The 17,040-nt window shown below is 42.0% G+C and overlaps 2 protein-coding genes across 3 annotated transcripts in view; one reads left to right on the top strand and one right to left on the bottom strand.

The window, feature by feature from the left end:
- Window positions 1-1,148, top strand: part of PIGF (phosphatidylinositol glycan anchor biosynthesis class F) — a 20,614-nt gene extending 19,466 nt beyond the window's left edge. Inside the window, exon 7 of the mRNA XM_041477300.1 lies at window positions 744-1,148. The gene's annotated coding sequence lies outside the window, so the exon portion shown is untranslated. The remainder of the gene's footprint in view (window positions 1-743) is intronic.
- The window catches only part of RHOQ (ras homolog family member Q), a 24,073-nt gene extending 7,033 nt beyond the window's left edge, over window positions 1-17,040 (bottom strand). The window contains exons 1-4 of one of the 2 annotated variants that reach the window (XM_041477301.1): window positions 16,849-17,040; window positions 16,635-16,693; window positions 1,547-1,711; window positions 712-807 (exon numbers count right to left, since the gene is read on the bottom strand). In XM_041477301.1, the coding sequence (XP_041333235.1) occupies window positions 712-807; window positions 1,547-1,711; window positions 16,635-16,693; window positions 16,849-16,990 (462 nt within the window). In that variant the 5' untranslated portion in view covers window positions 16,991-17,040. The remainder of the gene's footprint in view (window positions 1-711; window positions 808-1,546; window positions 1,712-16,634; window positions 16,694-16,848) is intronic. The other variant, XM_041477302.1, reaches the window with a different exon arrangement.

Genomic DNA, 17,040 nt, shown 5'->3' with positions numbered 1-17,040 from the left:
AGTATGTCTCAGCTGTTCAATTCCATCTGGGCACTTCTGCTTTCCCCTCCCCTCCCCACCCCCCACAGCAACATTACAATGTTTAGCTACAATCTAAAAAAAATTATCTGAATGTGCACCCCCCTGTAGAAGAAAATAAGATTTGTCTTTTGTCCAAAGATCTGGAAAGTATTTAAGTTGGTTGGTTTCTATGGGAAACAAGTAAATTCTTTAGATTGGCAGTGGAGGCCTAAGATATGGTTGATAATTAAAGAGCAAAAAATAATTACATTACTCATTTATGTTTCAAAAATAAAGGCTCTGTAAATGTTCTGATAAGCATTATCCACACAGTAGTCACAGTGGTAGTATAACATTCTCAAATAATGTCTAAAAGATGCTTCCAACATTTTGCTTGAGCAGGAGAGGTCCCTTCCAACCTCAACCAGTTTTTGGATTTTAATTATCTTTGAGTAATATTTGTAAAATCTATAGAAGCTATATAATTGTCTACACTGAAAATTAGAACAATTACTGACAAGACAGTGTAATTACTTAGGTTTGCTCATTAATGTAAGTGTTGTTGACTCGTAAGCAGTCACAAGATTTCATATGTGGACTGCTAAAAGATATGCAAAAAGTGGTAAAGGAAGACAAAGTCAAGTAAAAATAGGGGTGTTTTGTTGTTGTTGTTCTTTGTTACTTGGTTTCATTTAGGAATATCCAATTTACCTCTTTTGCTAACTTCTGTCCTTGCTCCACAGATACGGGCTTCTCTTTCATATCATTCAGTCTTGCCAGAGTTTTTGGGTCATCACGGAGATCAATCTAGCAAGAAAGATTGAAGTCATGCTGGAATACTTTCTCTAAACAAAAGTCAGCAGACAATATGATACCCTATTTTTAAAGGAGAATCATTCAATGGAATATTATCTCTGTAAAAACGGAGTCATGTCATGATTCAGACTGTGGACCCTTCCTGATTCAAGAGCCCTCAATTTAAATTGTGAACCTTTAATCTAGAAGGAAGAAACATTTATTCTGTAATTCAGCACTTCAGTTAGATGTGGTCATCTTAGAATACCAAATGCAGTGGCAGAAAGATTAACCCAAAGGTAACACCAATATGTGGGTCACTTCATAAATGAACCCCAGTCCACTATCCATGAGAAGCAAGAGGAAATTGTCTCATTTCTCCCCTTCTCCTTTGCTTCAGCAAATATTGCATGTGACTAATAGTTGTATACCCAAGTAATTCCAGTAACATGGGCATGAGCAGACAATTTTATTCACTAGGTCCCATGACTTTTTAGAAAGTCACATGGGAGACATGCAGTCCATCTTGCCACCATGTTTACAATGGACATAAGTTTTTTTTAACAAAATGGAGATAGCTCGTTGGAGAACAACACGTATCTGTGTTTTTTTTGCCACCTATAAGGGTTGTTCCTCCATAGGCAGAAGGAGGTGCTGCTCTGGTCCTGTTGGCCTCGACTTCCAGCCCACAGAAAAGGCACCATACAATGATCCTAATTGTTTAAATAAAGTAAAACAGAACCAAATATACCTGTGTTCCTACTAGTAAAAAGGGAACATTAGGTGCATATTCCTTCAACTCCGGTACCCACTCTTCTTTCACATTTTGAAATGAAGCAGGGTTTACCACTGAGAAGCAGATAAGGAAGACATCGGTCATAGGGTAAGATAAAGGTCTCAGACGATCATAGTCTTCCTAAGGAAGAAAAATTGTGTTATCTGCAATATTAAATTGTTGCCTGTATTTTAACAGTTATATTCAGAAACTGTATTTGTATTTCGTGAAGGTTGTGGAGGCAAACTTTCTGAATGTTTAAAACTATTCCAAGTTAGTTACTGTCGCCGTTAGAGCAAACTTTACATATGAAGATAGCTGTATATGAATATAAATATTTTGAAAAATGTCTTCATACTGATAGAAACTTTCTTCTCTATGAGAATATATAGAAGATTACCATTCAAAAAGTTTTCAGGAAAAAAACAAAAGGCTTATGGTTCAAGCATACTTGCAGATCAAAGACTAGTATTTGTAGAGAAATGAGCAGGTGTGACTGATGTAGTCATCCAGATTATACAAAGCTAGACTAGATTAAGGCTGTTCGATGCACTTAAATGTTCTATTTTGGATCATACACAGAGGTGATATTTAAAGCCCTCCTTAGAATTTCCTTTGTTTTTTAGAAACCTTACAGTCCTGTTCCTAGTATTCAGGGGAGTAGGAAGGATCAGAAGGGACCTCTTTTGTCTAGCCTGTGCTTTCTACTAGCAAGCCCAGCAAAGGATCAGATAGAACAGAAATTCAGAATCAAAAACACTGTGGAATATTAATGCGTTTGTTTGTTTGTTTGTTTGTTTGTTTGTTTGGAGTGTGGGAGAGGAGTTAATGTGAAAAGATTATTTAGGACATTTAGAGCCCCAGCATTTAAAGTCAGTAGTCCTACTGCCAGGGTATACTATACTGTGGCAAGACAAGTACCTAGGAGCATTGCCCCTCTTATAAGTCACAGTTCTCTCTAGCAGGAGAGAAAGTGGATTTTTGCCCTATGTTTTAGCTAACAGCCAGAGGGAACATGCCCCAGCTTCTCTCTGCAAGGCTTCCTTTAGTCTTTGGCAGTGAACCAATGCCTTACCATTCCTACTATAGAATTTTGGTGGGTTTTGCAACATAGATAACTAAGACTGAGGCCAGGCATTGCAGAGACACTAACAAATGCTGGATTTATACCTTCCACAGTAAACGTCAGTTTGTTAGGGCTGCTGCAGCAGTTTCCCTCTTTCCCATGTAAACTCCCCATCATAATTAAATCTCACAAATATTGCAATGATTTGTTCATTAAACATAGAGACAGACATGTAATTCAAGTCTGTGTTTGAAATGAGACAGAAAATTAAATTTTTGTTTCCTTGGGAACAGGCACATTACCAGATTAGTAACCTACAGTCACGCCCTCAGAAACACCCTTCATTGATTTGTTAGGTTTTAGACATGGTCACTAGAATTTCAGAAAAACTATGAGAACTTCCTCAGAACAGTTTCTGCTTGGCTCATTTTTCCATTTGGAAGTCAACAGCTGCGGGAAGAGAGCTGTTATTCTCATGAACTGGAGGAAAGACAAGCACAGGCAGAAATTCTGCAGTAGCAAGGAGGTGATCATTCCTTGTCATATTCTTGTGCCATTTTGAGTATCCACTCTAGTTTTGTGAACAGACTTGTCAATTAGCTAGAGCATGCTTAATTGTTGACAATTTCACAACCACAGTAACTGACACCACTTTGAAGCTACAACATTTCACAAGCCTTTTCGCTGCCAGTGTCAGGCTCTTGCCCTGATTCAGAAGACAGAAACAGTAACCATGTCTCTTCCAAACTTGTGGACATTCATCATAGAAAGCAGAAATAACTTCAAAACATCAACACAGGAAGTTGAAACTCTTTTGACATTCAGTTGGTTTTTTTAGACATGTATTTTATGTTTCACTTCTACTACTGAATATAGCTAGATCCTGCTCAGGCTTGCACTGTTTTCTGGGGTGGAGATTAAAATCCTAAAAGAAGCTTTTCAACTACCAATTACTCTGTTCCCTGGAGTACAAAATCTGCATGAAAGAGCACACAGTGGATCCATCAGTTGCTCTCAAATTCAGCTCTAAATCATATGTGGGGTATTAGTAAATAAGTTGTGCTTTTAAAAAAATCTAGTTAAAAGCTGTAATTTGTTCCTACCACCAAAGAGCTGCCATCCCTATACTCTACATTTTCTAAAAATCTCATATCTGGACTAGGATAACTAGAATACTAAATGCAGGAATGGAGAAAGCATTTCACTGTCACCAGAAATTACTGTTAGTCCATTAACATTAAAATAGCTCTTTAGTTAATCAGTTTCAAATTACAGATGGACCTTTTATTCAGAGCAAATATTAATCATTTTCTTAAAGCCAGTCTCAGGTCTGAACTCCGTTCCTGCTCCTGCATTTGTTCGTGTGCCTTTTGATTTATACCCTGCTCCACTTGCACTGGACCAGCTGTGGGCAAGCGTAATTAAGAGTTAAACATTAGGCAAGTACAATGTGATTGGATACATCGTGTACCACAGCCAAAGATGTGTGTGGCATTTGCTGCAGTGGCTTCACTGCATTTAAGCTTCCTTAAATTATCAGAGAATTTGGCTATACCCACCAGCCCTGCTGCTTGAAACATGACAGTGCTCTCAGGCTCGCCTTTAAACCTTGTCTGTGCTCTGAACATCAGGTGTGCATTGGTATTAATAGTGGCAGTACTTCTAACAAAGCCTGCCACCACATGATTGGACTGGTCCTGAGTCCTGGGAGAAACCCTGCTTAAATTTTGCCAGCATCTAGTAGGCCATCTGGGCTTAAAGACTCGTTCTGCCTCCCAACAGCCCCTCAGAAACAGCAATAAAACCTGTAAACTTTCTCTGATGTATTGGGCCAGCATAACTGCTGCAATTGGTAGAAGAATCTGAAATACCAAATTAATTTAGACTGAATGTTAGAGAAGCCTGGAAAAATCTTATTGCTTCAACTATAATTTATTTCCTGAATCTAGTGTAAGGGAAATAAATGTGGTTTATTCTAAACTTAAATGCAACAGCCAAATTTATTATACTAGCCAGTCAACATAAATTCCTGTTTGAGTGCCTGTACATACCATAGATTAATTAGACAATCTCTTTGGGGGAGGCACTGCATATATATTTAGACTTTAAAAATATTTAAGGATATTAGCAGGAATATTTTAAAAATGTGAATAAGATGGGCAAGAAAGCCTTTAAGGATTGAAATAGTATAAGTCTCAAAAACTTGAGGCTATAATAATGAAACAGCTCATTCTCCAACATACTCTGGAGTTTAAAGAAAATTGTTTGCTGAAGCAGGTGAATACAGAAAATATGAGAGCTGTAGTAACTTCAAACAAAATTGGACACAAGAATGTTGACTTAATTAATGTTCTGTGGAGCTGTGATCCCTCTAAAAGACACGACACTGCAGCAGGGCTGTTCATAATTTCCCTAGTATCCCTGTGGAAACCCAGGACAGCTGCCAGTACACAACAAACATAAAGAAGGAGATGAGATGAAGGAGCTAAGGACTTGGCTTCTCAGCTACAAACAGGGGCTTTTGTTTTTAAAGTGGAGAATGGAAATTCAGGCTTTAAAATTACCATGTCTTCTTATGGTAGGCTGAAGGTATGTCTAGCATTGCCTTTATCTTGGTTCCTTAAAATCTATCCTTTAGGTCTCCTTTTCCATATTACAGTACCTAATAATCTGCCTGAGATTTTCTGCTGCCTTGTATTTGAATACTGTATTTTGGATGGTGAAGAGGATTTGCTCTAACATGTCCAAAATCTGGCTATTTCCAACATTTACCTGTCCAGAAACAGAGGTCTTGAGAAACTTTTTGTATGCAGAATGATGAATGGTATTGCAATTCCACAGCATTATAATATTCTTCACTTCATGTGTTTGCTCAGACCAAAAGCAGAACACAGTGTCCCATTTCAAGTCATGCATTTGATTTTGAACTGATACTTTTACCCAGTTCTACAGATATCAGCTGAGACGCAGCTAAAGAAAAGGAAACAGTATTCCAAATTCTGCCACTGACACAGTATGTAGTCCTGAGTAAATCATTATCCTCTCTCTGTTTGCATCCTCCCATCTTCAGGGGTTTGCTAGCTTAATAATGCATTAGGCTTTGCAAAGCACTCCAAAAGCCTTTGATGTACACAGCTTATGTGCAGTGGGATATTTTTTTAAAAAAATAAACTCAGATAAAGTGGAGTATAATAATTTCTGGACTACCTTCTTGACCCACAAAAAGCATTATTTCCTTATATTTATTAGCACACTGAAGTGCGAGGTGCAGACATACAGAGATTCTCTATGTAGAGACCTTGTAGCTCCCCTGATTTATGGTATCATGCTCCTCCCAGCTCGAGTTGAAGTGATGGGCACAGAGACAGAGGTCCTTACCCCTCTGTCAGTAGTGTGAGACCACAGGCCTCCTGCTCATCTGGAAGAGTAGTAGGGTCTCTCTCTGTCTGCTTCAGAGATATGAAAGGCAATTAAGTCCTTTGCAGCCAGTACCTTGCCACCCCTTGACCAAGACCTTTGAGGAAGTCCAGGCCTCTCAGATCTACCATTGCAAGTCGTGAAGACAATGTTAACCTAGATCTGTCTGGTTGATTTTTGTTTTTTTGCTACTGTTTTTTAGGAAAATAGGAGAAACCAAATTATGGTATATCATTAACACTGATGCAAGGGCCTAAGATGTGTCATGTTTTAATCCACACTCAGTGTCTTGTTCTGACAGAACCAAAGTAATGAATTATTTTGTGTCTTTTGCAGTTTAGGAATGAAATTTTAACAATACATCTTCAGTTGTTATACTGACGTATCCTTGAAACGCCTTTTTCTATTCCAAGAGGTATAAAGTGGATGGATGTAAACAAAATAAAGCTTGCACCACTGGAAGAAAAACTGGAGCTCAAAACCTCTGCATTTGTGATCTCTGTGTTAGCAACCATCTGTTGCTTTCACAGCTTACAACAGCAATCGTAAGGAGAGGTTCTCACTCCCAACCATCTGTTTTTAGCGGGGAAGCCAAAAATAGACATCAGGCAGAGTTGCTAGAGGAATCCAACCTTCATGTAGCAAAGGGTAATCACTACTGCTCAGAGGGGCACAGTGAGGCATAGTTTTGCAGAGTAAAATCCCTGATAAAAGTCTGTTTTAACCACTTTATAGTAACAAGAGTCAGAAGTCCTCTCTCATTATAAATTGCCATATTTCAGTTTTTGAAATGTATTTCAAAGCTGTCCTTCAAGACTGCATTTTTCAGTTTTCCTCCCTGAAAATAAGTTTCTGTTTCAGAAGGCCCCCTGTAGTATTTTGGAAAACATAACAAGTGAACTATAATGACTGATGTACATAAATGTGGACTTAGTAACAACTCACAGCTACCTCTGGACACATCCTGCCATCTCCCCCAAATTATTTGGAATTAAAGGCTGATCTGCAGCTTTGCTATAAGCACCAGGCAAAGCCTCTATCTAAAGGTTTTGAAAGCAAATGCTTACTCGAAAAGTACACCAGGAAACAGACTTCACTCCGCTGAATCACCCTGTGGTTTCTGATTCTACAAGACATTTGGTGGGGGAGGAGAGAGAGGGAAGTGGCCTGTACTGCCCCATGCCAAGCATAAATTGCTTCCCTGGCTGAAAACACTCTTCAAATTTTTCAGTCTGGGCTGTGTAACACTGTAACCCTTTGCAAGGAAGGAGGGTGGAGCATCCCCCAGGATGCTGGTTTCCTGGCACTGCCACTCACAAGACACCACTAATGCAGGACCATTTGGCATAAAGCTGCAGTTTGAACTGACAGTGCCTTGCCATAAAACGTCTGCTTATCCAATTCCACGACCCAAGCCCTGCTATGCTGATGACTGCATTTGATTTTTCAGTTGCCTACATCTGTAGCCCCTAGCTTTTGAACACGCAAATCAAGAAAGATGCAGTGATTATTCCCTGGCTGCAGGGGAAAAGTGCACTACAGACCCTCTGTCTCTTCACGGGCTTCTGAGGATACAGCTTGCATTGCTAAAGAAAGCAGAATTGTCCTGTTGTGGTTTGTTCGCACAGGTTTCCCAGAGAGTGCAAAAAGCTGCTGGTTTGGGCCCAGCATCTATTTTTAATTTATAGAAAAGGCTGCAAGTATGCAGAGTAAGTGCTCTTCCATTGTATTCTAAAAATGAAGTAAACTGATCTAAATCCATTTCTGAATTCCTGTGAGGAGGACTGTTCAAAGGACATATGAATTATACATAGAAAAAGCCCAGGGTTTGTGAATTACCTTTTTTTTAATAACAAATCTTTCCTTCTGGCATATTTGAGAACTGTGCAGCTGCTTACATCTCTGAAAATCTTTTCTGGATAGACAGAAATAACTAGCTGGAAGATGGAGCCTAGTGAAGATGGATTTTTAGATCATTAGAGACAGGAAGGACAGCATATTTCTTTTATTATATACAAAATTGCCTTTAAGTGATCAGATTGGATCCTAGCCTTAATATGGGATTCAGTACTGTCCAAATGCTACATCTTGCCATGTGGTGATGCTAAACTACTTTCCTAGATGGTCTCAATAGCACACTCCCTTCTCTCCATCACCATGAAAACTTCAACTTGCTGGTTGGTTTTCTAAAAGTGAAAGTCCCTGAATTTTCTCTGTAGGGCTTATTACTCTAGCATCTGTATCAACAGAACATGTATTCAGCTGACCGCAGGCAGTTTCACTTGAACACCTTCACTTAAAGCTGTTGTCTATCCACTATGGAGCTCTTAAGAAATGGCAGAGTAGCTGGCACGGACAAACCCTTTCACTCCTTGCCCATAAGAAATCTCAGTCCTGCTGTGCATTTCTTTCTCTCTGTCAGTGACTTTTTGAACAGGATTTTTTCCACACTGAATTTCCATTTTCCCCAGGAAAGGAATTCACCCCAGTTGCGTCTGCAGCCATGAATAATCAGGATTTTCAATTCTTTCAGATACAGCAAATAAAGCTAAAAAATAAAATGCACCCTGACACAGGAGATCTGGACAGATCTCTGCAGAACCTGCTCTTTGGAAAGATAGGTTCTCTGAGTTTATTTTCACAGAAGAATCTGACCTGTTCTCACAGGCAAAACAGCCTACAGAGTAGAGTTGGTTTAATACAGTTATCCATATAATATCAGATTTATCTTTTAATTTGCTACCTGTATAAAGACTGATCAAACAACACTGATCAGTTAGGTGTCCCATTCCCTTTCACCCTTTACAAATAAATCCCAAAAGCACATTCTTCAGTCCAGTGTTGAGGAACTCATAGAAGATTACAGCTTTACTGTGTCCTCAAGATTAGCTCCCATCACACAACTTCTCAGGAGAGTGCCAGGGCCGTCATGTCCACCTTGAATGAACACATCACAGTGAAAGAGTTTCTGGAATGAAAGGAGTTCCTAAGAATCTTCTGCATCTTGTTTTATATCAAGTCCCACTTGCTGGGGCTAGCAGCTCCCATTGAAGAATGTGATAAAACACTCAGCAGATGTTAAGGCAGTTGAAAGAAAACCATAGGCAATTTTTCTTAAGTGAGGAATTTTTAAGCCATCTCACTGCCTGTGGCTGGCCTATCTGTTGGTCATAACTAAAGATGCATCCCGGGTCACACGTGGCATCCATCCCTTGTTGACCCCAACACTGAATCCCAATGGGAAATCGGACCAACAAGGAAGTAGCATTAAGTCCTAATGATGATCTGAAAGCGTTCATGACTACATCTATTTTAGAGCACAGGCTGCCTGAGGTACTCTGAATCTGTGTTTTATTCATGTGGAGCAATATACTCACCTGGGATGCTGACAGATGTTGCTTTCCTCTGGAGAATAATGCTGCCACCTGCATTTTTATGTGCACACCAGTGAGTGCCTGGCATAGTAAAGAATTATTGCACACGTGCCACAGCACAGATGCAGCATGGAGCAGGATTAAAACAGACTGGGGACAGTAACTGTAAAGTGTCAAATGACACAACCTCTTCAGAACTGCTGAAAGTGTCACGTAGCATTCAGACATTTTTTTAACACAACTCGCCCAATCACCAATTCAAACAAATAGACTGCTTATAAAACCACAGAACAGAGCAGTAAAAAGACACAGTTCTTCTCCTCTGTGTCCTTATTTTTATTTTTTCTCATTAGGGGAGGGGCAGTTTTATTAGAAATGCAACTGCTAATTTGGAGGCTTAAAAAAAAGTCCGGAAGCTCTGCCCCAAAGCATCCATTTTTGAGATGTTAAAGTTTATAATTCACAATAGAACTGCAGGATTTTGAATCAGTGTGCTTTATATTATTTCTTCATTACCAGATTCCTGGAGTCTCTATAAAGAAAAAGCACGTCCTTTTCACCTTTAAATGAAAGATTAATTTCTAGTACCCCACAGATACAGAGAAAGGTTGATACATGACCATAGATGAAGGCCAAAGATTTAAAGAAAACCCACATACAGCAAAGGGCAAAACCACTTTAATTTCCTAGAATTTTTAGGTAGTGGTGTATGTGGGTAGGAACAGCTGGTTCATCATTTTGAATACCCAGGACTAACAAAACCTTGCTGAAGTAGGTTTTACATCCACTTTGTCCATGTGTTCTTAATAAAGGAACTGTAACAGAGTTTACTAAAATCAGCAGTAGGGTGGCAGCTAACACAGAGCTTTGGATTAGACCCTAACACACCCTTCTACATTGCAGGTCTCTGCTATGGAGACAGTGCTCTCATCTAATTTTGTTTACTTTTTTTAAAGATGTAATTTGGAGGCTGAATCTGGAGTTAGGCTATAAATGAATACTTCATTTTTTTATACTTCTCCTATTTACCAAAATATGTAGAGTTCTTTGCAAAGAAAACAGATTTCAGTGGAGACGTCTGAGTATGGACCTGACAAAAATTCCCAGAGTCTCATATGTTCTCTATCAGAAAAACTCCACGAGTCATGCTACCTTACCCAGTTGTCCCATTCCATCACTCCTGCCTCCTGCAGCACAGCTGTAGATTATATGATACTCAGCTGAGTGCAGGTGCACACACCATCTCAAAATGAACTCGGGAAGTAAGAGGATACGCAATAACATTGTGCTGGAAGAGCAGTAACTATTTGTATTCAATGTTGCCTTTTTAGCTGGTCATGTTTAGATCGCATTGTAAGATGCCACTGTGCCTCAAAGAAATTGAAAATTAGGAAAATTCAGACAGCGCTCTGTCACAAACTAAAGGATATCTACTGACTCTTAACCCAGGAAAAAAGGGCTTTTTACTTGGCTGTGTAATCAGTGTTTAGCAAGGGTCCATCCTACGTCAGTAGTCTTCATAAAAACGTGCTTTTAACGTATCAAAAGTTGAAGTTTCAGAAAACCTGTCAAACTTGGTTTGCTTTGTGTTCTTTATTTTGGTCTGCCATTAACTTGCTGTTAAAGTGGCAAAGACATTCTGGATCTACATTTTCAAATGCATCCCTTAGATTTGATTTTAACATAACTCAGTGTCGCTATTCAGAAGTACTGTGGGGCTTTCGGCACTCTGAAAATGAAATGTAACTGTCTTGAGTTTCCAACATCTATTTAGTGGATGCTTCTGGAAACTCAGAACACCGTCTCCCATTCTGCAACTCCCCATCTGGTGATAACAGTGCTTACCTATCCTTCTAGGAAAGCTGCTGTGCTTTCAAAGCATGAGTCATGGCTCACGAAGAGGCGTTTAGATGCAGGCTTTGCACTGAGAGTATTATTGTTGCAAGGCCATTTTTAATAACCAATCTGAAGGTATAAGTCCTTTTCCTTTTAAAGAGAAAGCCTATCTTTGCTTCAACCCTTATCTAGAGAGCTCTAAACACAGAGATTGTTAGCTCAGGCACTTCACCTCCTCTTACACTGAAAAACTTAAATTCCAAAGGGAGAATCTAGGCATGTTTTTATTTTATCTGCATACATCCAGTTGTTAAATCTACGTGGCTGGCAACATCCTGAGGCACAGAGCAGCTTCAGCGGAGGCTGAGCTATTCATAGGCCAGCACGCTGGGCTGGGAGTGAGCTCATGAGCTCACAGCCTCCCCAGTGCCAGCTGCTGGCTCGGCTGGGACATGTAAAGGGAGCGAGGGAGAATGCATGTGGGAGGAGGGAGGCACGGGGAGGGGGGCAGAAAGGAGAGAGGATGTTAGTTGCTAACATTTCATGTTTAGATTTAGATCTGCCAAAATCATGTTGGAGGTCTTGGTGTTTACACCTCTGCAGTAAAGGGTGGCAGGCTTTGCATTGTGTGAGACTGCTTCACTCCGGGCTGACATTTGGAGTTACGGCTGCCTGGTAGGGGCAACTCAGAAGGAGCAGTGTGCTCTGAGGAAGGACATTTCTATTTCGCAATAGACCAGCAGCTGCCTCTCTTCTCAGTAAGATACTGGAGTGGTACCTAGGGCTAGACCAGGGCTACTTATCAAAGCCAAGACAAAGAGCCAGCAAGGAGTATAAAGATTACTGCTATTTATTTATAGCAACCACACAGGTTTGGGAACTATCCATTTTAATAGCCACACCTCAAACACAGACACTTTCACATTTATAACTATTTGTTTTTACACCTCTCCTTAATGCAGACACTCATCTCCCTAATAATTGAGTTAGCTTTATACACTTCAGCAGCCTGACCAACTTAAAATTGCTTTAGCATCAGGGCTTCTGTTACAACCAAAAAATCAGTTTATCTGAATTAAGATGGTTGTGGCTGCAACCACTGTGACCATCTGAGCTGAGACGTGCAAAGTGGCTTGTTCTGTGCTTGTGAATACCATGTTTTGTGGTACTGTTCTGGGGACAGGTGAGAAGGCACCAAGAGCTTCATTGTATCAGACCCTGTGTTAGGGTGTTTAAGGCAGAAATATAAAAGCAGAGAGCCCAGGAACACAGTTCACCTCAGCTTTGTATGACCAGGCCCTGCTAGTATCAACAGTAAGTGATGCTGAGGGATATAAATGTTATTATGAGGCACTGCACTGTAGTGCCTCATAATTCACCATACCCTGCTCTGCCCAGATGCTGGCTTGGTGCCAAATCTGTACCAAACAGTCATGCCATGCCTCAGCATCTCTTCCTGGAGTAACACAAGCAGTGTGTTAACTACTGCAGCCTCCCCGTCCTTCCTCTAGATCCCAACCATCCTTTACAGCAAAGACACAGGAGCAGAGCAAGACTTCCCCCTGTATGTGGTCAGCACACACTGGAAGAAAGGGACACCATGAATTAAAATCCTACAGCAGAAGGAAAGACTCCAACTGTAATTTTAAACAACAGCCTTGAATATAGTGCAAAATCCCCAAAAGGCAACTCCTGTGTGTCCTACCACTTATTCTGACCACTTGGGACATGGCAAAGGGACCTGTGGCACCCCTTTGTTAGTGCTTGTAGACATTCCTCCAAAAATGTTAACATCTTGAGAGCTGGCAGTATTACTTCTGATATCTTGGAAGAGCAAAATGATAATCACTTGCCAGCAGTTCAAAACCACTCCAACATGGTGATCTTAACAGACCCCTGATGAAGTTGTGGTTCTCTTCCCAAGCTGATTTTGCCATGTACCTCTGTTCAATGAAGAGCAGTATTGACACACAGTCTCCCAAAAGAGGCTGCTGCAAAGCCAGAGGCCTCCAAACATCAGTATCACAAGCACCTCATGTTTAAACTTCAGTGCATTGATGTGTCTTCAGTGTAGGTATGTTCCACAGTTCTCATCTTCTGGGGAAACCAAGACCTGCTCTAAACCCACCCAGTGCATGCAGCAAGGCTAAAAGGAGCTGCTAGCTGCACCTCTGGGAGGAATTGCTGGAGGAATGGCACCAAATTCCCGCCCACCTCCCTGACATGGGAGGCTGCCTCCACAGCTGCAAACCCAAATGGGCTCTCAGAGCCTCCACGGCCCAGCAGCTGTACTGGCTATTTTCTGCTGAACCAGGGCCTCAGTATTTTCAGACAGAAAAAAAGCCTTCTTGAACTCACACACACTCAAAAGGCCTGTGTGTAAACTGAACTTTGTGAACCACTAGTGGCATTTTTCCTTGCTATATATATTACCAGGGGGAAAAATGGGATTTTAATAGGTTTGTTTTCAACCTACTTTAAACTCATGAAGATATGAGGCCTTATGTCATCGTTATAGTTACTACATGTGATCCTGTGTGTGTTGTGAGGAAGCGAGCTAGGAACGAGTACTGGATGAACTCAAAAGCTTGCAACTCCTCTGCCAAAGCAAAGTCTGTCACAAGTTGCTAAATACATAACCACGCAAGTTAAAGAGACCCACACACTGATAAGCCAGTATTTCAGGGTGATGAGCCTGCTGTGCACCAGCTATGAATCAAAATCTTGTCTTTAATCTTTCTTCTTCTGCTAAGGGCTTTCTGCATGGATTTGGAGTAAGTCACTATCTGAACTTTTATTAACCCCTTTCACTCCTCTTCCCCCTGAATTGAGATCTGTAGATTGGACCTATTTACTTTGTCCAAGGCTGGAAGTATAAACCTGCTGATGATTGTGAACTGCTTAGATACCACAGTAATCACACATAGCCAAGTTTTATAAAACTATACTGTCAGGCCAATATTTTACACTAAAATTATTTGGGGGTGACAGAATTAGAGACAAAAGCATTCATGTATGCTGGCACAGAAATCCCAGCTTTGGGCAGAAATGTATCCGATCCATATGGAAGTCTGTGAAAGCAGCAGGCATGTACCAGGTACAGCATGCAGTTTCCTCAACACAGAGAAGACATCATCAACTCATGTCTTTTCTCCTCTTTACTATATATATTTAAGTTTTAATGTAAGCTTTCTATTATTGTGTAGCTTTAGAAAGACAGGCTTGTCAGCTGCTCTGACAAAGCAGCTTTTCACTGAATGAAGTTGCTGGACTGGCATCTTGATACAGACTACCTTCTTTAGTCGTACTGGATGTTGGGATGGGGCTCCCGTGGGCAGTCTCTGACATGCACCAGTTCCCCAAACATGCTGAAGTGTGATGGGGATAGTGGTAAAGATTTTATTAGTACCACGGGTCTGACTAAAAGGGAAGTTTTGCCAAGACCAGATATATCTGTAAAGATAGCCTCATTAAAACACCCTGTGTGAACTGAGGGTCCTTTGAATCAGGCCAAGAAGATCTATTTCTAGGTGCCTCAAAAACTGCCCTGGAATTCAAAATGAAGATCTGACTTTTCAAAAATTGTGAAAAAAAAGCTTACCTCAACTTTCTCTATATACAGCTTCACACTGAAATGTTTTTCTTAGTGTAACAGGAACACCTTAATTCGCTGTTTGTTGTAAACTGTCCAGTTTACCTGTGTTTGCAGTCAGCACATTCAGGCAGAGTGGGGTACCACAAAGCCACCTTAGTTAAGGTTACACTGAGCTAACACATACTCACATTAATAGCAACAAGACCAGAACAAGGGCTCAAATAAACCGTGCATATGTACACAAGTGCTAGGCTCACTTTCACACTTTCCAATGCTCATTATAAAAAAAAAAAAAAAAAAATTAGTTGCATGCTAACCAAATGTTTTGTCTGAGCACTAGATCCTCACTTTGCAACCTACTTGAGCAACATTTTAAAGCTGTGTTCTGAACTAATTACTATTCAAAAACAGGACTGTGTTGGTAGTAAGAAATGCACTTAGCTGGCATAAATTTGACTAGCTTGTGTTTATATCAGGGAGATGACAAGCATGAAGTCAGTCTGTGGGAAGAGTCTCATCCTTCAGGGTATCAGCTTTCTGGAAATGGCGCTGTTTCCTACAATTCTCATGGAATTAATTTTTTTACTGATTTCAGGCCTAACAAAGATATAAGACTGGTTAAATGCTGATTCCCTAACTCAAAGCTATATACAGATCTAAAAAGGTGCACTAATTCAGGCAGCAGTCATTCAATTAAGTATAGGAACAACATGGTTAAAAATTACAGCTTCAGTCTATGCGACTTCAGTGAGATTGTCTTACGAGTTGCTCTTTACAACAAGGAAGCATGTCTGAGGTCATGTGAGACCAAAGCACATGCTCACGCTGCAAGAAGAAGTTTAATATAGGGAATACACAACTTTACAGAAACCCATGCTACATTTCTGTATATGCTCTGCACCTCCCTGGGAGATGCCTGCACCTCCTGGGGTCAGGCTCTTCACCAACGGTTTCAAATAAGCAATCCCCAGAAAGTACTCTAACCCTGGAGACTGTACTTGGCTCGTGGCTGGTACCATGCAAGTTAAGCTAAGGAAGAGATTATTTGAATCACGGAGTCCTTTAGAAACCACTAGACCAGTGATCCCTCCAAACATCCAGTATTTTATCCATCATTAAAGTTACTTAAGAGCCATGCTGACATCACAGCATCTTTCACAACTGGCTGTAATGATCTTAACCAAATTAATCGCTTGAGTTGTCTGGGACAGCAAAAGAAACCCAGGTTATCTCAAAAGCAGTGGCTGAGAATTACATGTTATTCTTTTCCACCTTTAGTTCGAACAACTCTTTGTAGCTATTTGAGTGCTGTAAACCACAACCAAGGCAAGCTGCGGCAGCCTGGCTCTCCATCCCACCCGAGGTGGCTGAGGCAGCGTGTGCCCTCTGTGCTGAACGGGGCACGTTTCCCCACCCGAAGGCCGGCGGGAGGGTCGGCACCCCGAGGAAGGGGGTCTGGCCGGTAGCGATGCCCGGCCCGGAGCACTGCCCCGCGGGCGCCGGGCATCCCCCCACCCCAGCGCCGGGCGATGCCGTGGCGCCTCGGCCCCGGCACCGCTAAAAATAAAGCCCGTCTCCGCCTGCCCGCCCTCGGGAATCGAGGTTGGATCAATGGTTTTCTTTTAAAGCAGGATTTTATCAATCGCCCCCCACCCCCGCCAACCCGCCTCTGAACCGCCCAGCCCGGACCACAGCCCTGCGAATAACTTCAGCGCCGGGATCGCCGGCGGGCGGGGGGACGGGGCCGAGGATCCGCGGGCAGCGCTCGGCACTCACCTGGCCGGCGGTGTCGTACAGCCCCAGCAGGTACTGCTTGCCCCCGACGGTAACGCTGACTGCGAGGGAGGAGAAACACAGCGGGTGAGGGGGGCAAGCCCGGCCGACCCCTCTGCCGGCCCCCCCGACAGGGCAAGGCCAGGGGATGGAGGGAGGAGGGAGGGGAGAGCGCGGCTGCCGCCCCCGGCGGTAGCGGGACCCCCCGCCCGCTCACCTGCGTAGTGGTCGAAGACGGTGGGCACGTACTCCTCGGGGAAGGCGTCGTTGGCGTAGCTCATCAGCAGGCACGTCTTGCCCACGGCGCCGTCCCCCACCACCACGCACTTCAGCATGACCGCCGCGCTGCCATGGGCCATGGCCGGAGCCCGCCCTCATGGCCCCGCGGGCGCGCCCCGCCGAGCCGGGC

Source organism: Pyrgilauda ruficollis, unplaced genomic scaffold, assembly GCF_017590135.1.
Source record: "Pyrgilauda ruficollis isolate IOZ18807 unplaced genomic scaffold, ASM1759013v1 scaffold4, whole genome shotgun sequence".
Lineage (NCBI taxonomy): Eukaryota > Metazoa > Chordata > Aves > Passeriformes > Passeridae > Pyrgilauda > Pyrgilauda ruficollis.
Note: the sequence above shows the minus strand (reverse complement) of the source record. Positions and strands in the feature narration are given on the sequence as shown.